Source organism: Periplaneta americana, chromosome 9, assembly GCF_040183065.1.
Source record: "Periplaneta americana isolate PAMFEO1 chromosome 9, P.americana_PAMFEO1_priV1, whole genome shotgun sequence".
Lineage (NCBI taxonomy): Eukaryota > Metazoa > Arthropoda > Insecta > Blattodea > Blattidae > Periplaneta > Periplaneta americana.
In genome coordinates this window covers 51,487,537-51,512,976 of record NC_091125.1, presented here as the reverse complement: position 1 = coordinate 51,512,976, position 25,440 = coordinate 51,487,537, and the positions used below count along the sequence as shown (strand labels likewise).

Genomic DNA, 25,440 nt, shown 5'->3' with positions numbered 1-25,440 from the left:
ACAAGTGACACCATTCAGGCATGACTCATGAGGTAACTAGGCCAGGAGATAATGGGGTAGGGCGGCCAGTTCCTTTCCCTCTCCATTGTATACATCGGTGACTATACATTATTGTTGTAGTTGTAGTTGTTGCTGGTGCCCTAGTTGCTAGCCCTCGTCAGATTTCGAGCTGCTGTTGTTGCTTTGCTGTCGTAGGCTATGCTGACCACAATTCCTTGACACAAAAACGGAATATTTGGATGACAAAACGGAACGGGGTTTATATTAAAAAAAAAGTGATAAAAAGTTTTGTTACAATTACAATAACAACATACTGCAAATTACGTGTCATTACAATATTCTTCAGTGACGGAACCCATGAGGCTACAAAAAATTTAGGTAAACATAGGGGAACACTGTATTCTACCTCATCATATACCATGCATATTTCTCCAATTAAGTACCGTAATTTTACAAACCAAATTTCGGTCTTTTAATATCTTATCAGTTAATTTATCTTCTCACATTCGATGATGCAATTCTGTCTCTTAACTGATATGCATAGGAGGCATTTCACTTTAATCTTTCGAAACAGCTCGAAAATTTGTGTGTGTATTTAGAGGGTTAAAAAAGAAACCCCCGTATATTTTTATTTCAACCAAAACATTATTTTTGGATTATAAATCAAAATTGAAAAAATTGAAAATGGGAGCGCACTGATAGACATAAACGCTTATAACTTCGGTTCTGTGTTTTGCACAGAAGTCATCTTAGGCTCAATTGAAAGTATAAGAACTGTAGTTTTATTTCACATCATTAATATCGTTTTTTGAATAATTTATTGTAAATACAACACTAATACATTTTTTAATTTGAATTTTCAACACGTCAGCGAAAATTTAAAAAGAAATAATAATCAATTTATTTCCCTTTAATTTTCTCAATGTGTCTTTAATTTGAAGATGAAACTGCGGAAACTGAATCGTAAAGAAATATTTTGGTAAATACGTGCGCTGCCTGTACTGCTGGTGGGATGCATAGCTCCGCTCAGCGGTAAGGATCTGATGGGAGATATAATATTTTTACCGTCATAAAAGAATTCACTTATACTGTTGAGTAAACACTTCCTTGCGGAAAATTATACTAATCCTCATTCCATAGGCAGTACATAATGACTACGCATATCAACAAACATACCGAAAAATTCTTCCGAGCCCTCACCAATGATTGGATCTGTGTTCGCGCCGGAAAATGAGGCATGCATAGACACTTGGGGAGCAATGACAGATGACATCACATAACAAAATTATTTTGAACTAACAACCTAACATAAAACATCGAATGCATGCGGAATTTTTACAAGAATGTAGATACTTACATTACGAAGTCTCCACGTCAGGTAACGGATTGTACCAAAAGGGTTTCTCCTTATGATCCTATGATGTTTTAGGCCTGAATTACCGATAACTGGCTAGCCGTTATAGCTTGCACTATTACTGTAATACATATCATCGTTGTTTTAATGATTTCACCTATGTGAGAGTCCAAAAAAATACTTTTTCAGGAGGAAGAAAAATTAATTAAAAATCGATAGGCCTGCATTGATCCTTGATGATGTCATTTATGTTCATTTTTTTTTTTCAAGTAATGGCGGGTATTTGACTTTCATCATTCACCCATTTATCATATTCACAGACGTTTTCTATCAAATTATTTCACATTCTTATGTACGCCCATTGATTTTTAATTAATGTTTTCCTTTATCCTGAAAGAAAATTCTCTACTGTCACATAGGAGGTTTCACAAAAACAACGACGATATGTCGGAGGTCGTTAACACGCAATTTAACACTGTACAGCACCGACAAAGTACGCGTACCTATTATAGTACATACAGAACAAATAATAATAATAATAATAATAATAATAATAATAATAATAATAATAATAATAGAAATTGACTGACCGATCATCGTTTCCACATTTCTTTGGGTTAGTGTTTTGAGTTGTGACGCACCATTACACGACGACCTCATTAGGTTATCACGTCTCATTGCAAAGGTTCGCTATGGACCCCGCCTACAAATCACATTTCGTGACAACCTTTAACCAGCTGCTTCAAATATCGCATTGCTTCTGCGTGTTTAGGAAAACAGCAACTCTACCATTAGTACCTAATTCGAAAATGTATAACAGATGTGCTTCCAGAAAAGGAGTCTTATTTAACAACTTGAAAGATTTTTATGAAAAAAAAAAAAAAAAAAAAAAAAAAAAAAAACATTATTGAGAAAATTACTTACACGCAATGGGTGGCAGTTGATAGAACAAATTTAGAAATTATAGAATCACAAGATGTGACTTATTTAGAAAAGTTGTCCACAAAATTAGAAACCCTTGCAACCCATGCATTGTCCACCGCTGTGGAGTAATGGTCAGCACGTCTGGCTATGAAACGAACGGGTCCGGGTGCAAATCCTGGTTGCGACAAATTACCTGGTTGGGATTCTTTCCGGAGTTTTTCCTCGAAGCAGAATTGCTGGGTAATTTTCGGCGTTAGTCCTCGGACTCATTTCGCAATCATTAAGTAATTCACATATCAATATCATCCATACAATAGCCCGGGTTAAGTTCACGGTACGGCGTGCTGTACTTGTACAAGAACGCGACCATTCGGCTACCCAATCATTCATAAGAATAGGAGTGGTAAGCACAATAAGCCTTAGGCTGCAGTGTAAGCCATCGGGTTTCTCCTCCGTAGAAGAGAGAGAGAGAGAGAGAGAGAGAGAGAGAGAGAGAGAGAGAGAGAGAGAGAGAGAGAGAGAGAAATATGCATTTATTTAACAGTCGCAAGATAAATTTCTCAGAGAACGAAAACGTATAGAAAGGAGGTTACGTAGTCATATGTGATTTTTCGGAAAATTATGCCTTCGTGACAGTGGCGGCTCGTGAACTTGTGGATTGGGAGAGCTGCAGTAGACTTCGGTACATACAAATTTCACTTCTTGATACCATTACTAATAAGTATAGGACAAAAATAAATGCACTACATATCGAAAAACCAAAACTTCCTGAATTAGTTGGGAGATGTCTGTGGGACCATTTGCTAATCCCTAAGAAAAACTAATACCATCGATTTCAGTCTGAATTTCAGATCGGCAGACACTCAACTTACAATCTACCAGTTCATTCTGAATTGTCTTAGAATAACCTTAAACAGTGGAATGTTCCAAATGATTTTTGAGAGGCTCGTTTAGATTACTCACGAACTGTAGCATCCCACGAAACACATCAGGGTTCCTCGAATCGTTTTTTTCATTATGTCCCCTAAGGGGAAGTTCATATTGGCCACAAAATTTGATACAATCAATATTTTTTTTTAATAATTTCACGATTTTTTCTCACTTCTTGATTATGTTTGAGAATGTTTGTTCTGTTCGTTTCACTTAATTGCACAGCAGTATGAGTTGCGTAACATAGCCAATGAAACAACATTTTTTCAGGTGAGACTGCGAAGATTCGTGCATTTTGCTTTTTAGAGGCAAATGTCCTAAATCTGTCACACCACTCCTAGTCCATGCAGCATCACCTCCGAAGAAGAGGCAAGGAAAACAAAATACAGATTTTTTTTTTTGTTCACATCCACGTAACCACAAATGCTTAGCGTAAATTTCATTGTTATACTTCCTTACATATATGGACTATTTCGGATGGATGAAGCTTAAATAAGATTTAAGTCGGGCAACGGACGACCCTTTAATTTCACTTCATTACATCAATATTCTCCGCAAGGGAAAGTTGAGAAAAATAAAATTAATATTCTGTAATTCACACACACTCATGCTTGCAAATTTGCACTGGTTAAGTTACGGTATTAAGACGTCACACCAAAGCAACATTCAGATATAGGCCTACCTACTGATGGTCAACAATTTTCTAAAACTGGAAAAGAAGTCTCTTTCGTGTTTTACGTGGTATATCAAAAGGATTCTACTCGTGCAATCATTTTGAGTTAAGGCAAATATTAGGTTCTGCTGGAGGCTGGATATATACGTAATAATAAGGCAAAAGGGAATATTAATTTCGTTATATTAACTCGATAAGATTCTACAACAATAAGTATGTGAAAAGAAAATAAAAATTTTGTCATTAAGTTTCAAGGGAATAGAGAATCCATTTGACGAAGCATTACAATACCGGTAGCAGTGTGGGAGGGGAGGAAAGATCCCTTGTGGCCTGGCTCTGCAAGCCACTGCAGCGAGATATGGGTTTTAAACAGCGGCAGTTTCCCTCTGCTTCCCTTCACCTCTCTACCTCCTGACCAAGCAAGACACACTCTCTATGAGCTGACCACCCTGCAGATCCCAGGACGACTTTGAATGCAGTGTCAATTCCAATACAGTCGACGCGCAAAAAGATTATGCATAAGATAATAGTACATATTCCCGGCCAGATGAAATATAAAGCAATTTACCAATAAAAGCTGTAACAAACCTTCCACAAATTAAAATAAATATTATTTTTATTTTCCTGTCAAAGCAGGGGGTGCTGCAGCTTCGCAGCTCTTATGGACGAGCCGCCCTTGCCTTCGTCATTCAAGATTCTATGCAGAGTGTTCATTGGAATATCGATCAGTGATCACGATGCATCCATTTGTATTTCACACAAAAATGTGAAGTGAAACACAGGAATCTAGTGCCTTAAACATAAAATAAACGCAGTTCACCTTTTTCAGCGTTATTTATCACGTTTCTAAAGGGGGAAGTAGGGATTATTAGTAAAATTATTTAATTTTTGTGACGGGGCAAGTGCACAATATAAGAATATAAAAAATGTTGTAAACACATGCTACCATTAAAGGGATTTTGGTAAAGTGGCACGTTTTTGCAACATCGCACTGTAAAGACCCTTGTAATGGCATTGGCGGCGGCACTAAAAGAATTGCTATGAAAGTGAATCTTCAGCCACTTAAACATTTGATCACAACACTCAAGAAATTGTTCGAATGGGCTGTGAAAAATATTAGTTGCATTTCCTTCAAATTCTTCAGCAACGAGGATTATCAAATAGGATGTGAATTTCTGGGGGAAAAAAAACGGCATGAGAAAACTAAACCACTGTGAGAAACACTAGCAATACATTCTTCTAGCCCGATTTCAACTAACAAAGCAGTAATAAAACAATATTCTGCCTCACATGAAGAGGAAATAGTGGTACTTTCAACTGATTCTGTACATTTTACAATTCATTTAAATAAATATATTATCCTGATTCTGTACAGTTTATTTTCCAGTAAATAACATTAGTTTAATGCAAGGGACATGTGCTGATGTTCTGTACTTTCCTGTGTTTGATGTTCAACTATTATGCGAGGCTTGTCCTGAGACTGTACGGGACCGTTCTGGGCTCGTTTTGAACCTAATTAATCTTTCGACACGTATGGCGTTGGATTAGATCAAATGTCGCAGTGTGTGTGTGTGTGTGTGTGTGTGTAAACTATAATTATATTTTTAAATTTTAAATTCAAGAAATTGGTGCCTTGGCATGACTACATTCCTGGAGACACTGCAATATTCTAAGTCCCACATACAAGAAACTAGAGTCGTGCAATGTTTGAACATGAGAGGGGATATATCGAGATACTTCAAACTTCGCCCTACTCCTTAGGCATCCAACAATACGTGGAAGTGAAACACGTAAACTAAAATAACCGAGTCCGTTGAAAACCGGTCAGAGGCCTCATATTCGGTTCAAGTTTGCCGAGTCTCTGTAGAACCGAGGCTCGATAGGAGGCTCATGATAGGAGGCGCAGAGCACAGATACACAAGATAGCGCGTAATAGAGTTAATTTAATTCAGTATATTTGGTTTAATAGTTTTATCATATATAATAATTGCAATAGTTTTCAATAAATATATTAATCGATTCTTATTGTAAGGTCAAATAATTGAATTAGCATGAACAATTGCTCCCGCAGTAATTCTGATGTTGAAACTAGTTTCAACACTCACTTGAGAACTACAAGAAAAAATGGTTAATGTGTTGTAATATAATGTTTCTTTTCTGGCGGAACGCGCCGGAACGGTGTTCCGGTGCCTTTCTGTTGCATTTTTCATCATTGAACCGAGAAATGTGTTAATAATTATGTTTTTAACATAATTTTCCTTTGAATTCTGATTAGGTCCTGAAATTGGGCAAAATGAAGGTTAAAAACGACAAAATTCCCGTGCACTAGATAGTAATCATCTCCCCGCCCGTTATTACACAGTATTCCACACAGAGTTACACCACCTGCTTCTCTACAACACGACTAACATATGACAAGAAAATTAGAAACGTGTTAATGTCTTCAATTTGATTAAATAAATGTATAGCCTATGTGTATGAATTAATCAGCCTATATTATATTTGTATTTTATAATTTCGGAATATATTATTTTCATAAATTGTCCTATTATTCTTCGCTATATTAATATTATATTACGCAGTTTCATTGTAGCTGTAATTTTACATTTAGTTCCAATTCTTTTTTAAATTTATATACGGTATTCCTCTTATAGTAGTCTATTAATAATATATTTGAACTGTGACAGAACACGAGCGCTGTTCATTCAGTCCTCTTTTTTACATTGATGTATATTTTATTTCTATTTCTATTATTGTAATTATATTCTGTAGTCTGATGTATTATTATGTATTATATCGAGGGCTTACAAGCAAACATTCTGATGGTGGCATATAAAAAAGTTATTTTTTTTTCGTCCACCATATTAATAATGTCAAAAGAAGTGCTTATACAAATTTTGGCCACTCGAACGCAATTGGGTGAAGAATCTACGAAAACATTAATTTTTGGTTCTACAGAATTTATCTATTATGGTAACAATTGTTATTAGAGGAGAAAAATTCGCTCCAGCGCCGGGGATCGAACCCGGATCCTTGGTTCTTGCCCAACAATGCATATACTGTGGAATCCCGGCCACCAAGCCACTCAATTGAGTGCGCTCCTTGTATAATGGAAGTTGACTTAATAGGCCTATATATGTCATTTAGGATAGGAACCCAGAATATATGCAATAGTTTCATTCTCTCTGCGGCATCGCCTGCCTGGGACCTGCCTGGTAAAGAACATGCAGCGGACACATGAGCAGAGCTACAGAGCTTCTCATCATTCTCTGGATGTTAAGCCGTTACGATGATATATCAAAGAATTTGCTGGAGTATATTCTTGATATAATTCAGCTATATCAATAATTAAGGATACGATTTTGGCTTTAGTGTATACATGCGTTGCATTTGAATATCACATTTTGTATTACGAGAATTGTTTGATTTCTTTTTTTCTTATGTTTCTATCTGATGGAAATTCACTATCTATTAGTAAGCGTTTTGTCTATAGTTCCTACCTTCGTTTCAGGACTATTATATTAAACGATTATTATTGCTGTTACTATTACCACAATAATATCAATATCATAATCTATAAAGAAGGGTAGTATCTGAATCTATTTTTATATGAATCCATATTTTATTTGAAGGTCATCTTAAAGATTACTTCTGAATTATTTGTTACAAATATGTTTATAGCAATACAATTCCTGACAATAACCAAGACAAATTTTAGCACACAAATTAACAAATCATGTAATTATAATATTTATATAAATAATTGTAAAGCAAACGAAAATACTATCAGCAAAACGAGACAAATGCTATTAGTTTACAGGAGTAACTGGAGTAGGCTACATCCAACATTTACCATTTATAATTGCATACTTCAACATCAATTTCACATTGAATTATTTTTAAAGTCGGCATTTCCTCCTTCAAGCTAGAGTAAAGTACTTCATCTTGTACATGGTAAACGTGAAACTCTGATAGTTCTGGAAAAAATGTTTTCAAATGCCTGAAATGATTTCCAGCAAAAAACTCACCTTCAATTCTCAGAGTCTGAAGTTTATTGCAGTTCCGTATAACCAATATGAAGTCATCGTTAATAACTGGACAGGCTGTTAAATCTAGGTACCGCAACAACCTACATCCTAGTGACAGTTTTCTGAGACATTCGTTGGTCAACAAGGGGTTTTTTGAAATATCCAAATACTCCAACTTCGAGCACTGCTCAATACTGGACAAATCCTCGTCAGTCAACAAATTATCTTGTACATTCAAGTGATTCAAATTTTTACATAGTGATATTAGGGAATTCATGACAGATTCCAGGGCACTTCCTCCTTTCACAACTTCCAATTTTGTAATTCGATGAAAATCAACTTGATGGATACCATGTATAACATCACCGACATCAGAATTTTCTAAAGCAAGCAATTGCATGGTTTCCAAACTTCTTAGGGATAACAAGCAAAATATGTCGTAACTTTCGTCATCGACCTCATCATTGTTCGTAATCAGTAGGTACGTCAGCTGTTTGCACTCGCAGATTTCGTTCAGCGATTCTTGGGTCACTTTACAACTTACGGCTAGACACTTAAGATAGTTTTTCCTTTCCTGTAGCTCTAATCTTAACTTCTCGATTGGAGTTAGCTGCCCCAAAAGATATGTACCCAATTTGACCATACCTATATCTAACGTAAAATCATATCCGTAATGTGTGCTATTGATATAGAGTGAGAGAATATGTGGATTGTGGATGCACGTGTTCAACTTTGCAAAATCGATATGCATCAGGGAACCAAAACAACGTACATTTACACATTTGATTTCAGGAAATTTGTACAGAAGTTTTTCTATTTGAGACAACGAGGGTCCCGGTTTTGTTCTTATGTTAATATTTTTCATCTGAGGGCAATAGACACAGATTCGATCTATGACAAGATCACAATCTCTCGTGTGGTTGAGAATGAATGTTCTCAGTTGTGGCATGTTCTTGAAGCACATATAAAGTATGTCATCAGGCATTGATACTTTCGGGACAAAGGCGAGATTTCTCCATAGTTCGTCTTCTTTGGAGTATGCGTTCCATTTGCGGGATGTTGCACGGATGTTGCAGACAACTTCTTCCGCACTTAGGTAGGAGAGTATCTTCAACATTATGAAGTCAGGAAGTCTGGCTATATGGACTGGTGCCTGGAATGAATGACATAAGCTAAGGAAAGGCTACAAATTGTTGAGAAATATACTTTACCGTAAAATATAATTTATAATCATCAACAACTAAAGAGGGTTTGGAACTGTGTACAGGCTGATCCGTTTGGGCATGAATATTAATTTATTATTATAAAGCTATTATGGTAGTATGAGAAATTTCTTGCCGGTAATATCACAGTCTAGTAGCCTACATAGTCACGAAGCTCAATACGTAGGAAATATGCATCCATAGGTAGTTGCTAACCACTAGGGTCGCTACTATCGCCTGATCACAGAAAATGCGAAATAGTACCGGCACAGTCTATTGTTCCTAATATTCTCGTTAACTCAAGCTTCGTGACTGTATATACCAGATTGTGATAATACCACAGTCTAATATATACAGTCACGAAGCTCAATTTGTAGGAAATATGCATCCATAGATAGTTGCTAACCACTAGGATCGATCCTATCGCCCCATTACAGACAATGCGAAATAGTAGCTCTACAGGCACAGTCTATTGTTCCTAGTACCCTCAACAACTCAAGCTTCGTGACTGTATATACTAGACTGTGGTAATACTATGTTTAAAAGATGGGAGTTTTCACACATGGCAAGAATGAAAATCAACAATGCATAATGTGAAATGAAAATCGTAGATGATTTAAAATGGCTACTACAAATTAACAGCGGGCACAATGTGTTCTTTTTTATGCTAAAAATTTCAGAGTGTTAAACGAGTTCAAAGAGAATTTATTTCGACGTGAGTATGGTGTGCGTAATGTACCTAAATACGATTCCATATGGTTCTGTATAAAAAAAAAAACATGGAGCTCGTTTCAGTTTTGCATCCATGGTATGCCAGCTGATTGCAGAAGATGACGGCTTCTTAAACAAATGGCTATTTACAGATGAAGTGACTCTTCATGTCAGCGGGAGAGTAACGCACACAATTGCATGTCTCCTACGAGCTTGAAAGATCAAGTCCAAAAGTTAACGAATGGTGTGAAGTGAGCCGCAATAAAGCATATGGACCATTCTTTGCAGAAAAGGCAATACGCTATGGATCTTGCTTGGATATGTTGCAGTTGTTACTGTTGCCACAACTCGAGAAAGACAACAATATGAACATTGTATTTCAGCAAGATTGTGCACCACCTCACTGGGCATGAGAGTTTGTCATTTTCTAAATACAACTTTCAATCGTAAGTGGTGTGATCGTGATGGACCAATTGCTTGGGCCTCAAACTCCTCAGATCTAACCCCTCCCGACTTCTTCGTGTGAGGTTTTGTTAAAGACACTGTCTATTCACGGAAGCCCAGGAACATTGATAATTAATCTAAGAGTAAAAATTAGTCAAGCTTTCCAATAAATCACCCCTCTGATGTTACAACAGGTATGGGCTGAATTCTATCACCGTTATGAGTTGTGCAGAGTACGCAATGGGGATCATGTAAACTTCTGAGAAATCTCCCATCTTTCAACAAATAAAGTTCAGTAGTAAGGGCCGTATTCATAGACATTCTTAGCGCGGGCTTTCGGTGGATGATAAGCGAACTAACGTTTTTCGTATTCATAAACCAGTGTCAGCGATATGATATGAATCCTATTTAGCACGCTTGTAGCCCGGGCTAGCGAAATGTCTATGAATAGCACCCTAAATGTTTAACAGTGTTTTTATTTTATCCATACAAATGAATCACCTTGTAATGCTATCCCATTCAACTAAAAAGTAAGTCCTTAATTCTCAGGTCTCAAGCTTCTTGCAATTCTTAATAACCAATGTTATACTATCAATACCCTTGTAGTGCTTAAAATGCGTGGAAATATTTTTTTTCTTAATCGTTGTCTTTATTATTAAAATTTCTAAAATTGTTTATTAAGAAAAAATAACTCCTGAAGGAATAGAGGAAAGATTCTGGACTATGATGTTGATGTCGGTCTTTAAAAACATTCCAGTAAAATAATCATGCAGATATTTAATTAATTGTACATTTTATTATGTAAATGCTTTACCGTTGTAAAAAGATTACGCAAATTTGATATTATTTTTACAGGTGGTTATTAGCTATTTTAATATTCTGAATAGTGTCTTGTAAAGTGTAATGTATTTATATTAAGCATGAAAAGTTTTGTTAATTTAGCTTTTATAGTAACCGAGATATAAAAAAAAAATGAATTTCACTAAATTTTTGCAGGCCAGTGGTGTAGATCCCCCCTTAAACTAGCTAAAGAAATTTAATATTAACAGACATTACGCCATATTTTACAGCCAACAGTATTATAAATAATATGTAGGTCAATAGCAAATTCAATTAAATGAACTGAAAGAAACACTGCTATCAAAGGAAGTATAAATTAAGATAACTCTTCGGGGGACAGCTATTATGAGTAAAGGTCAAATTGAGAAATAATAATAATAATAATAATAATAATAATAATAATAATAATAATAATAATATCCCTGCCATCATCACCCGTAGCGTATCTATTACTTAATATATTACTGAGGAACAATGTACAATGAGCCAGATTAACGGCTGTAACCGAATTTATTTACATTTAGCAAGGCCTCTAAAAATGTTAATGATGGAGATATAATTAACTAATGCTTAATAATGTATGCAGAAGAATTTTTCCCTAACCTAATGAAAATGTATCAGCCCGTTGCCATATCACACAGCACTCAGACTCAAAAATGTTTTGCTAAAGAAATGGAAAAAGTTAAATTTATGAGCAGATGCAGGCTATGCTTTCGATGTATCGTAATATATTATTTATTAAGAATTAGCATTAAAAACGCGTCGCTGCTTTGATCACATTTTCAGTCATAATATTGTAGTTTATGCATTATATTACTCCTTGAACTTTGAAACCCTCCTTGTCATAAAATTCTACAATGCACGCCACTGATGCGGCGAGCTTGCATCCGAGAGCGGAACTGCGGACTCACCTTGCCAGCAGGGCAAGAGCACGCTCGTACGGGCAAAGTGTGCACGGGGCTGATTTATAGTGTCATTTCAACTAGAATGAAAATGATGTTCAATTCTCTATCTATGACATAAAAAGAGTCCAATAGCTTTCGCGCGTTAGTCTCTTAATGCACATACCTGTACCTCCCGCGACGTAGATGCTTCTACCCTGTGCGTAACTGGCTGTCCTCTTCCTATTCTGCGGAGTAACCTCATCTGTATGCATGTTGCACGAAAGAAAATAATCAGAAGTAGCAGACACAATAGTACAGTAATGACCAGGCAGCGAAACTTAGTGCCCAATGGGAGAGAGGCAAGTGCTTTCAGGTTAACTCTGTTCTAGAGTTCCTCTACTGTGTACAATAGAAGCCGGCGTGGTCGTACTCCGTTGAACTGCTATGCGTTAGTTGTTCCTTAGACGGCCTCACCGTAGTTGTTTACTGTTTACTTGCTTTACGTTGTAGTCGACGAGTAATTTACATCATGAGCTAGAGTCCACAGAATTTCGCGTTAATAAAAAAGTGATAAAAACATTACATAGATATCGCGTTTTATCCCTTATTACTCGCAGGATAATCGAAATTATTTCGTATAAATTGGAAAGGAATTTTTATTTGAAAAAAAGAAAAAAAAAAAAAAAAAAAAAGAACTGTGTTACATATTAGGCGTCAAAATAATGATGAAAAGGTTTCATATATCAATTTATTCTCCACATTAAAATTATACATAACTTTACAACACAGAGAAAAAAAAAAACATTATTTGTATTATGTAACATCTGCTGTTTCTATTTGTGGAATGAAAGCACAACAGAAGTCACAATATTATTGTCTTTTATTCTGCGCCTACAAGTAACTGTTTAGACCCTTTCTGTGAGTGTATTAACATTATCAACACTTATCTGTACATTATTTGCTTGACTGATTGATTCGCCAGACATGCAGTGGCGTAGCGTCAATGTAAGCTAAAAAGCTTAGCTTCCCCAGTTAATAATAATTTCATAATAAACCTGCAGTTTATGCAGAAAATTATTTATTAGTTTTAATAGAATTTATATTTACGCATTAAATATTGTGATGCGGCAGCTCAGGATGATTTGTGATGCAGCAGTAAACAAGAAGCCTGCACTCACCAGCTTCCAAGCAGACCGGTTTCTTCTGTGTAATCCACCCCGCAGATTTTCCATCCCTTCCTAAGCTACCCTAGTCGCAAGGCTCGCAAAGAAGCTAGCTTTAACATTTAAAATAAGTAGTTTCCGCGTTATCCCTTTTCGTCTAGTTGTGTTCAGTTGAAGTGTTAGTGTGCATTGTGGCTGATATAATAAATAATGAGCGAAATAAGTTCCTGACTCTAATTTATACTTGAATTTTTTTAGGACAATTGTATTATCAAAACTGACTTACGAACAAAAGTGTGATTTAAAAAACAAATGACCGACTCCCTTGCTGTCAATGAAGGACACAACCAAAAGACAGACGCATACTTACGTAATGATACTAATATTGTGATTTCTCTAAGTATGACAGGGAGTGAGCTAATGGTATACGTATACGTGTCTATTTGTTAAGAGATATGTGTAAACCGTGAAATCATATTTTATTACGTATCATTTGAGGTCATGCCTTATTGGTGTTACTTACGATGTTCCAACCAATCTTCGACTGCTGACTTGAAATTGACTACTATTTATTTTAAGACTGTATTTTTGTAATACGTTTTCTCATATTGCATGAAAGACAACTTGAGTTAGCTTCCCCTACTCAAAATTTCATGCTACGCCACTGCAGACATGTTTAAATTATTCTTATATTTCAGTCTAAGTTCAAACTGAAACGGTTAATTAATTTGCCTACCGACTCCCCTATATTACCAGAAATTACTATATTAATTCTACACTTCAGGTCATTATGCGAAAACCTGTGGTCTCTATCTATCCCTCTCCACCGCTGATCATGACTCTACTCACAGGCATATAAATAAATCCGTATCTATAGTAAAGGAACAGTCAATCTGTTTCAACGGGCATTGTCGGTCTGGGTAGCGTAGATTTACTGGCATGTAAAAGAACTCCTGCGGGACAAAATTCCGGCACACCGGCGACTCTGATATTACCTCTGCAGTTGCGAGCGTCGTTAAATAAACCGTAACTTAATTTTTCATCGGGCACTAAGTTTTGCTGCCTGGTAGTGAGTAGATATTATACTTCGTTTTAAGCACTCTAAAGGTATTTAATGTCAACATAGAAGGAAAAGTAAAGTTGTTTTTATCCCATTAGTTGCCTCATGAGTGATGTCTTATTGGTATCACTTATGAGGTTCAAACCTGTCTTCGGACAGTTGATTAAACAGTTTATTACTGAAGATACAATTATTGCCAGAGATTTTGAAATACAAGGTGGAGCAAAATGAACTCATGATTTTGAAAACTCTACTCAGTAACCTGCCATTAACATTTGAGCCGTTGAGAGCAGAAGTGGTGTAAGTCAAAAATGGGTAATGAGGGTTAAAGTAAACATTCTGTAAAATACAGCGCAAAGTAGCAATTAATATTCAATTTATTAAAACTATTAGTAGTCAGTGGACAGCAAGAAGGCCATATTAATTGCTACTTTGCGCTGTATTTTACAGAATTTTTACTTTAAACCTCATTACCCAATTTTGACTACACCACTTTTGCTCTGAACGGCTCATTTACTGATAGACCTATCAATTAGGAGACAGAAGTTTTCCATTTTTACAGAGCACAAATTCAAAGTTGATTCGTGAAAAATAACGCCCGCCAGGTGTCGTCCATTGACACTGATGCAATCTCTCACCAGTCATGACATTTTCCATGACTCGCAGTAGCATGTCTGGAGGAATTTCATCAATTTGTTCCCTAATTCTCTGCTTCAGGGTATTTAATCTGCTGGACGAGTTTCGTACACTTTGCTCTTTAAATAACCCCACAAAAAAAAAAGTCACAAGCATGTTGTGTTTATTTACACTACCTGACAATGTTAAAGTGGGCTTCATCTGACATTATGAAGTGACGAATAATCCCTTTGTATCTTTGTTCGTTAAATTAATAAATTCATTGCAAAATTCCATTCTTGAGATGAAGTCACGGTCCGACAACTCTTGCAACTATTTGAATTTTGTACGGATGGTATTTTAAGTCTGTGCAATATCCGACGAGGAGACCTGTTGGATATGTTAAGGACAACAGCCTGTCGACGTGCAGATCGTTTAGAACTGCGAATGATGGCAGCACGCACTCTTTCGATATTCACCTGTGTACCACAGTCTAGTATACAAGTCACGAAGCTCAAATCGTAGTAAATATGCATCCATAGATAGTTGCTAACCACTAGGATCGCTAATATCGCCTCATTACAGACAATGCAAAATAGTATCGGCACAGTCTATTGTTCCTAGCACCCTCACAACACAAGCTTCGTGACTGTATATACAGTGCTAGACTGTGGGTGTAGCCTACGCACGGTTGGTGCTCTACCTGCAGGTTTGCCGTCTCTTGCAGAAGCTCGTAATTTCTCAATCCATTTATTGTGTTGCGATCCGAAACTCTTCCATGTCTTTCAACGTTGAAATGCCGCCTGAATAATCGCTGTGTTGTTATCACTGAGTCTCAGTTAAAAAAAAAAATGTAAATCTAAACATTTTATACTTTAACCTTAAATGGCATACCCTGACCAATGTTATGCCATGCCTACCTTCAATCCACCCCAGCTATCGGATTGGTATTACTTAAGTCAGAATCATGAGTTCATTTTGACTCAGCTTATTCATTTAGACCTAGGTAATAACTTCATACAGCTATGACCAAGCTTCCATGTAGGTACTGAATTTTATTATTTAAATTAGTTTAAACAACAGGAAGAAAGTATGTTGTGGCATGCCATTAACTCTTTACTTCCAACTACTTCAAATTTTATTATTTTCATCCTCGAAACTTAAAATGCAAGATATACTAATTTGTTCTATCATATTTATTTTATTACATTTGTACAGACAAACCTAACAAAACTTATGCTTGAAATACCGAAAATGACTATATTCGACCTATATAGGCTACTGGAAATATGTGCAACACTTTTGTGGAAGCTGAAGTCCTTAAAGTTGATTCTAGGGGCAGCACAATCGCTTTCGTAATTGCATGAGCCGATATATGGCAGTTTCGAAATGAAATGTGTACAAAATGAAATTACGTCATAACAGTCGACCGTGAAACTGCAAGCTAGACGAGTCCGTTTATACGAGGAATGTTAAAAAGGGAGAAATTTATAATGTTATATCTATATGTGAAGTTAAAATTGGCAACTTTTACAGGGGTCAGTTTTGCTCTAAGGTTTTTGGTATGCCTTGCACGTTATCATACATTTGTTTGATAGACATACCAAAAGCCTGAACAAACCAAACTTATCCTCTCACTGATCCTCGATAATGTCCGCCATATTGAGCAACGTTTTCTACCGAATTACCGACAAGTCTCCTAACTTACGTAATTTCGCAGCTACGATGCTGACAGTCTTTGAATCCACGTGTGTTTGCGAATTTTTTTTTTTCTAAAATGAACCTGATGAAAAATACTGCGCGTACACGTCTAACAGCTATCATCTTGTAACTGATTTACATTTATGTAGTAATAGTATTTTTCATAATACAGACAGACTCGTCCTGACTAAACAGTATCGGCGATCTAAACCTTATAAATAGGCTTCGAGACTTTGGACCCGATACAATAAGTTTACTGTGCATGTACTATAAGTTGTTGACTCGCTGTAGGTAGGTAAAGGTGTGTTGAGGTAACAACGTTACTATTTAGAGTAGAGTACGGTAGTATGGGGAAACACACAAATATGTACATTCTGAAAGTAAATATACATTGCACAATGATAATGTCAAAAGAATGTGAAAAGCTTTTATTCTCCTGTCTTTTATACACAGTGTTAATGGTGGAAATAAACATGTAGCAATTTTAATTTTTTTCATTTATCCCATTGGTCGTCTTCAGGAAGTGCAGTTACAGTACCGAATTGCAATGTACTACAAACTACAAGGTACATTCTCAGTGTCTCAAACGTAAATCTTTTTCGGTTATCTGCCAAACAACGTTTGTATTGTGAAAAGCTGCGCTCTACGTCGCATGACGTGATAGGAGCAAAACGAAAAAAATCTAACATCATTGCAGTTTCTAAGAGACAGTCCTTTATTCTCGGGCGACTCTATGTCCACTAATTTGCTGTTTATGTTACACAATGCTCCATATCCGTTATTTTTACATAAAATTGACTTCCACTTCTGTTTACACGTTCAGTAACCGGTGTACTTGGTGTCTCAATTCTCTGCGTCATTTTCTCAATTAATTTGAGGGCTTCCGGCTCTCTTGCTCTGACTTTTATAACCGTGTAATAGTTTCAGACACAGTTTGAAAATGGATTTGTATGAAAACTAAATTATTCGACAGAACCTTCAAATCCAGAGCGTTTTTCTTTGCGTATTTGTTGGCATTCATTCTACAGTACCCCCACCCACTGCACTCTTTACCACTATACTCAGTACGCCGTTATGCGGATTTCCCACTGAACTGCTCTATTGGGTCCGAAGTTTCGAAGCCTACTTGTAAGTGATTATACAATGAGTGTTAAGCCATAATGATAAAGTGAATGCCTATATTACGTATTTGACTTGATTTGAAATGTTTGATGTAATGTAATGACATGCCGCATTCGTTTTGTACATCCCTCAGCTGAAGACAAGCCAATTTCATGTGATGTAAATACATCCGAAATATTGTGGATCATATTTAGGCCTACTTTCCCTCCGCTATGTCTATGGTGATCTACACGAACTTAAACTAGCAGGGAATTCATAGGCCTACACTATCACAAAGTACGAAAAAGATTGCCACAGTAACTTCATCGGTCACCGGTCTGTCATTCAACTACGAAACAGATAGAATCACAAAAATCAAATAAACACAGAGCAAACTTTTTATTGTTTGGCCGCCACTTCTTAACCATACATGATGCGTTCAAACCAACATTAATTTCGAAAATATGATTTTTATATTTAGCAGTGTTGATATGACGGGTAACATAATTGCCCAATTTGGTAATTATTAATTCAATTTTGTATTTTTTTTTAATTTTTTATCATATTGTAGATTAGTAAAAAATTGTTATTTATACAAGTAGGAACTGCCCTCGAAAACGAACTTGCTCGGACAAGTGTGCACTAGGTTTATTCTGTGTATTCATTTTGTATCTTAGTATGTAGGTATAAATACAACATAATACTAATCCAAATAGTCTTAATTCTAATACAAGTTACAAGTCAGATCTCCATCTACCCCCTATTAATCTCAGCTGTTATTAAAAAGGAGTCCATTATTTAAGTGTTATGAACTTCAATTCACTGCCTAAACATCTTGAAGCGCTAAATGTTTAGAAAGAAAGTAACGAAGTTTCTCCATGTGCATAACTTTTACTTAATTGATGAACTGTTTATGCTTATACAGTATATTAAATTAATTTACTTCCATGTATTATATATTTTTGTATGAATTTTCAATGGTTTCACATCTCAAAGCTACAATACTAATATAATATCTACGGAGTAGAATAAGTGTAACGTATGGTAGTGAAAATACTGAAGTATACAGATAAATAATACAGCTAAATAATACACTGTAGTAATTTTTTATGTCGAAATATTTCTGTTAATGATATTGAAAGTCATTAGGGAGAAATGAGAGTTTTGGACGTAGACAAAACATCTTAACATGCTTATATGAATACAAAGACACAGGACGTCATCAAACATTGAGAGTAATGCCTTTTTATAATAGAAATTATTAATTCTGTCAGCAAATATCGCCAGATTAGTAGCTGATGTACAATAACAATTTTCCCCATGATTACATCCCTATTACTAGGCCTACTGTATTCAATCAATTCATGGATAACAAATTAAGCCAATGGAACATATGACTTACCTTCTTTACACCCCTCAAAGCTGACGGATCCATTTCCAGCAGGTCGGAATGCTGTTGCCTTCGATATCATAAGTTTGAAGTTCACTGCATACAAGAACGCAGATCGCATGAAGATACGGCATATAGATAGGCCTACTCGATGAACGTCAAATTTCCTCTCACATAGATTAGCGCCATAAAGTGGCTGGTATAAAGAACTACTTCATAGACATGCGATTAGCACGTTATGTTAAGTATTTGGTACTGCAATAATAGGGTTGCCAACCTCTCTGACTCATCCCTACCCTGCCAGGGATTGCACTATACCAGCGGTTCTCAAAGTGTGCTCCGCGGAGCACTTGCGGCTCCGCAAGTGAGTCTCAGGGGCTCCGACAGCGGCAGTTATGAAGATGACAAAAATTTCTGCTTCCATCTAGCCTCTAGTGCGAAAAACGTAAACTACTTCCATCAAGCAAAAACTACTTTCTCAGAAAGTTGTTTGATTTTTTCTTGCTAGATAGAAGCAGCAACAATAGATCTACTAGAGTCATCAGCCATCAACCAGTGCTCAGTCAAAGGGCGATAACAACAGCTGTAACCTTACTTTTGAAGAAGATAGTGAGAATTCTATGGAATTGGTTCAGAATATGCTGCACATGATCCTGCTTCAGAGTTTACGATGCCTAGTGTAGAGGTACCGAAAGGAAGTAAAACATGAAAATATTGTGATTCATATTTGGATATGGGATTCACTGAGTTTGCTGATGGACGTCCACAGTGTGAGATATGTAACAAAGTTTTGTCCAATAGTTCTATGTTCCCTGGAAAGCTTAGACAGCATTTCAAAACTCATCCTGACTTCACAAATAAAACTACAGACTACTTCAAAAGAAATTGTGAATCAATTCAGACAAAACTTTTATCCCAAGTAAAGACAAATAACTGTAAAGCACTGGAAGCGTCGTACTTGGTTAGTCATGACCTGGCTCTTACTGGTAAACCTCACACCATTGCCCAAATTCTTATAAAACCACTATTAGTGAAGGTAGTGAAGTGCAAGGTGAACGAAAAACTGCAAACTTGATCTCCAGTGTGCCCTTATCAAATAACACTGTGCGTAATGGAATTCAGGATCTATCAAATTATATTAAAATGCCATAATTTCCCGTATCAGTCAAACGAAATTTTTGCTACAACTTGACGAATCCACGGACGTTGCCGGATTAGCTGTGCTAATGACGTTTGTACGGTACGAATCTTCAGGTTCTTTTCATGAAGATATTTTGTTCTGCAAGTCATTTCCATCCTCTACAAGCGGTAGGGAATTTTTTTCCTGATAGATGTTTTCAATGAAAACTCGATACCATGGTACCGAAGTACAATATAATAATATGATATGAGTAAGTAATGATTTAGTGACTCAAGACGGCGCTCATTCCGTTGGATCCCGGCCACTTAGTCACTCGCAATGAATGCACCTCTGTACATAGTGAGTTGAACATTGTGCCACTGTCACATATTCTAGACAGTACACGAGGGTAGACCACCAAAGGGAAAACATGAGAGATAGAACTTAAACTGAGGGGATTGGATCTGGCATCGGAACTGGAATCCGGTGTGGCACGTATAGCTGAAAACCCGGGTTCGAGTCCTGGTGCCGGAGAGAATTTTTCTCTGTTCTATCCATTCTTCATCGATACCATGGGACCATGAGCGTATTCCGAATCTCACCGGACCGGTGGACAACAATAACGTCACGCTGCAGCGAAATAGGAACAAAACTGCCGGAAGGATCGATGGCTGTCATGGCGACTGTATAAGTTGTTGTCTGTGCTACGCTAGCAAAAGTTTGCGAAATTTCCGTACTGCCATCTCGTTCAAAGAAAGAGAGCATAAACAATTTATTTCTTGAGCCGGCAGTAGTAATTGGTCCGTCGACATGTTCGCTCATAACCATTAACATATATTTTTTTTTTTTACTTTGTGCTCATTACAAACAATACAGCAGAACTAAAGCAGAACACACCGCCATGACACAACAGTGCACGATGTCATTCGTCTGCTAATTCGCGCCCTATACAAGAACCAATCAGATTCACTGATGGCGGCTGATGGAGACTGCCACCACCTCTGCTAGCTGATGGCACCGGTTCAACACCGGTGGAGCATCAGTGACGCCATCGGTGAAATTCGGAATAGCGTGATGCCATCAGATTGCTCAGCGCTGAAATTCGGAATACGCTCAATTGCATTGATGTTTGCACAGATGGCGCAAAGACCATGGTAGGTCCTGTTGCTTGCGCTGTAACAAAGATCAAGAAAATTTAAAAAAACTGCACAAGTAGTGATTGTGCACTAAACCGACACGCCCTCGCAACGAAAAAAAAAAAACAGCGTTATTAAAGCAAGTACTAGACAACGTCGTCTAATTTATCAACTTTGTTAAGACATTACCTTTGCAGTATAGGATACTCAAAATCCTGTATGAAGATACGGGAAGTATACACAACTCACACAAGTCATTGTTATAAATTATTTATTACACTAAGAAGTGCGATGGTTGTCGTTTGATAAGCGTTGTCTTCGCTTTTGAATGACCAAAAGAGTTTGCTAGCAGATTATTTGAATGATCAGGAATGGTTGTGCAAATTATGTTACTTAGCACACATTTTTTTTTTAAATTAACGAATTCAGCACATCCATACAAGGAAAACAGAAGACTATATTCAATGCTAATGACAAAATTGCCGCACTAAAGAAAAAGACAACGTTCAACATGGAAAGAGTCTATAATAAGAATCTGACATGTTTCTCATTGACTTGAAACTTTATAGAGGAAAATAACATAACAATGAATAACTCATTCTTAGCAATAATAAAAGGGCACCATGATAATTTGCTTCAAAATATGAATTCACACTTTCCAAGGGACATTCGGGAATCAATTCAAAATAAATATGAGTAGATTGTAGATCCATTTTCAGTAAAGTCAAAACCAGCAGCCCTCAATGCGGCAGAATATGAGGTCCTCACAGACATGGTTTCGGACAGCCACTGTCAGGCATCATTTAAAAGCAAACCACTTCCCGAATTTTGGGCTGTTAGGGGAGGATCTTTCGATATTAAGTTCAAAAGCTAAATTACTCTTACTGCCTTTTGGTACTACATACCTCTGTAAAATGGCCTTTTCGAAGTACACGGCTATAAAAAACAAAATATAGAGCTCGTTTCGATGCAAAAGTCGATATGCGTCTTCAACTGACTTCTGTGACGCCGGACATTGACAAACTCTGTCGCAAGAAACAGGCACATTCTTCACATTAATTCGGGTGTAAATGTAACATTGTCACATTTTTTAAATATCTTAACTACCGGTACTACTTATACTTTTCATTTTGTTGATTTAAATATTATCTCCAGTTATTTTTTACTATTGTTTCCTTTATTAATATATATATATATATATATATATATATATATATATATATATATATATATATATATATATGTGTGTGTATACCTTATTATTCATACGTCCGTATCCATATCGTGTATATTATGCTTCATATAATATACAGACAGAACTAAACACTAAACATTTCTTGGGACTCCACGAGAAACTTTTGCTTCAAAAAGGGCTCCGTGGCTGAAAAAGTTTGGGAACCACTGCACTATACTATCAACCATTGTTTTAAACCAGGGATGTAGTCTACGTACAACCACAGTCTACTATATACAGTCACGAAGCTTGAGTTTTGAGGGTGCTAGAAACAATAGACTGTGACGGTACTATTTTGCATTGCCTGTAATGAGGCGATATTAACGATCCTAGTGGTGAGCAACTATCTAATGTTTGCATATTTACTACGTATTGAGCTTCGCGAATGTATATAATAGACTATGATACAACTTTAAAGCGCCAAGAAGCAGTAAAATAGTTATTTATGATAAAAGTTCTTTTTGCACTAGTGTAAAGTTTGTGAAACGAGGCAAAGCCGAATTTTACAAACACATCAGGGTTAGAAAGATAACTTTACGAATGTGTATCATGCAATATTTTTTCTACGATAGCACAAATTTACATTAAATAAATATTTAAAATTGAAGAAGTTATAAGATTACAATGTCATGGCCGTTTAAACTCAGAATCATTAAGAAATAAGTATCTATGGAATTACAGTCCTTTTTCATTATCATGATTTCATGGCCGTCTAAACCGGTTAAGAAAAGTTGAATGTTAAATCTTGCTGCAATGAGCCTACTACAGCTGTAACTCTAGAATAATAGGGCTAAAATGTAAATATGAATGTTAAATTTATTACTTATTTGTGTTATGTGTAATATTTGCGTCATGAAAGATCGTGGTAGGCCCTAATGCATTAATTTATTATTGAATGTAGTTTGTACATTGAATATTGCATTTTCTTTGGCAGTGCGTAAAGTGATTACTTACTCTTTTAAGCATTATTGTCAGCGCATTTCGAACTGGCGGCGGGTCAAGGTCAAGCAATAGACTACATTTGCCACGCGTGCTCACCCCATTGGATCATATTCTTCAACTATAGTCAGCTGGGAGAGCCGGGATTACCAGTGCTTCAGTTCACAGTTTTCAGTTCAGTGACTCGTGCGTGGTTTGTACGTTTGTACGTGACCTTGATCCGCCAGTTCGAAATGCGCTGAGTACAGTGTTTTAAAGGCTCAGTTTACGCACTAATAACAGTGGGTAAAATGCAACCTTATGCACTATCGCCGAAAAAAAAAAAATGAAAGGACCGAAACAGCTGAGTAATATTTTTTCTACCCAGATCATCTTAGAAGTAAGAATAAAAAACTAAGACTCAAGTATTATTTATTGTAATACTTCTGAACTTAAGTCGTAAAAATATTTAAGATTAGTACACTAGCGTTCAAAGAAGCCTGACCTATAATTTTTTGATCGTGTAAGCGAATTTTCTAACCATGGGATAAGACGAAATTAAAGATTATAGGCCTAAAAATTGAAGAAAAAAACTTTAAAATAATTCAGCTAGTTCTCAACAGGTAACATTCTTATCATACGCTTATCTGTCATAGTTTAACATCAAAGGAAAGTAACTACTGAAGTCGACATTTATTTCTGAAAAAAAAATTAGAACGAATAATATAAATAAAATATCTCTGCATCCTTAAAATAATTAAATAAAGAGTGTTAAAAAATACGGGGCATAATTTCAGGTATGTATTTCCCACATGTAGACAATCAAAATAGTTCATTGCAACATGTGTCCGGAAATGCTTTATTTCCGAGTTATGGCCTTCACAACATTGAAATTCACCGGAACGTTCTTCTTTCCGCAGGTCGTTGCCGTCAAAGGAGACATGAAGAGGGCAATCTGACAGTTCATTCCGAGGCGAAGGTTACATTCAGTGTTGTGTATGCGTTAGACTGTGCGACATGTATTCAAATCAAGAGCTGGCAGAGATACACTTCATGTACGGTAAGGCGGACGGCAATGCTGCGCTGGCTCGTCGTTTGTACCAGGAGAAGTACCCACAGCGACAATGTCCAGATCGGAAGACATTTGTACCGTCTGTGCGAGTATGGAAAATTTAACTCTCCTGGTTTGGGAAGGGGACGACCAAGATCTACAACTCCAGAAGTACAGGAGGAGATTCTGGAGGCTGTGAACATGACTCCTTCTATCAGCACACGAAGGGTAGCGTTGCAAGTCAATGTCCCTCATACGACTGTCTGGAGACTGTTGAAAGAGTATCAATTGTATCCTTATCATTTTCAACGTGTATAGGCCCTGTCACCAGCAGATTACCCTGCACGAGTTGGGTTCTGTCAGTGGTTCTTGCAGCAGTGTGGTGTAAATCCGAACTTTCCTGCCTTAGTATTATTTACAGATCAAGCACAGTTCACACGAGATGGCATAACAAATTTCCACGATCAGCATGTATGGGCGTAGACTATGAAAATCCACGTGCAACTGTTCCATCTCATCACCAGGTTCGGTTCTCCCTCAACATGTGGGTCGGTATCATTGGTGATCGATTAGTTGGACCCCATGTATTTGTAAACAGACTTACGGGGCAGGCGTACACAAACTTCCTGGAAAACACCATACCTCATGTTTTAGAAGACACTCCACTGATCAATCGTCAACACATTCACTTCTTGCATGATGGCGCTCCTGCACACTTCAGTCGTACGGCTCGCCGGTACTTGGATCGAAGATTTCCTGATCGATGGATAGGTAGAGGTGGTCCAATTGCTTGGCCTCCACGCTCACCTGATCTGAACCCTCTCGATTTCTACTTGTGGGGCCATTTAAAATCATTGGTTTATTCGTCTCCGGTGCCTGATTTGGAATCCCTTCGGAATCGAATTGTGGCATGTTCTGAGGACATACGCAATACTCCTGGAGTTTGGGATCGTGTTCGCAG

General features: G+C 36.8%; 1 protein-coding gene across 1 annotated transcript; it reads right to left on the bottom strand.

Moving 5' to 3' along the window:
• Positions 1-7,440: 7,440 nt before the first annotated feature.
• On the bottom strand, positions 7,441-19,124 carry LOC138705646 (F-box/LRR-repeat protein 7-like). Its single transcript, XM_069834234.1, has 3 exons — positions 19,033-19,124; positions 12,175-12,252; positions 7,441-9,062 (listed from the first exon to the last, which is right to left on the bottom strand). The coding sequence occupies exons 1-3, from the start codon at positions 19,063-19,065 to the stop codon at positions 7,731-7,733; spliced, it is 1,443 nt and encodes a 480-aa protein (XP_069690335.1). The 5' UTR covers positions 19,066-19,124; the 3' UTR covers positions 7,441-7,730.
• Positions 19,125-25,440: the final 6,316 nt, after the last annotated feature.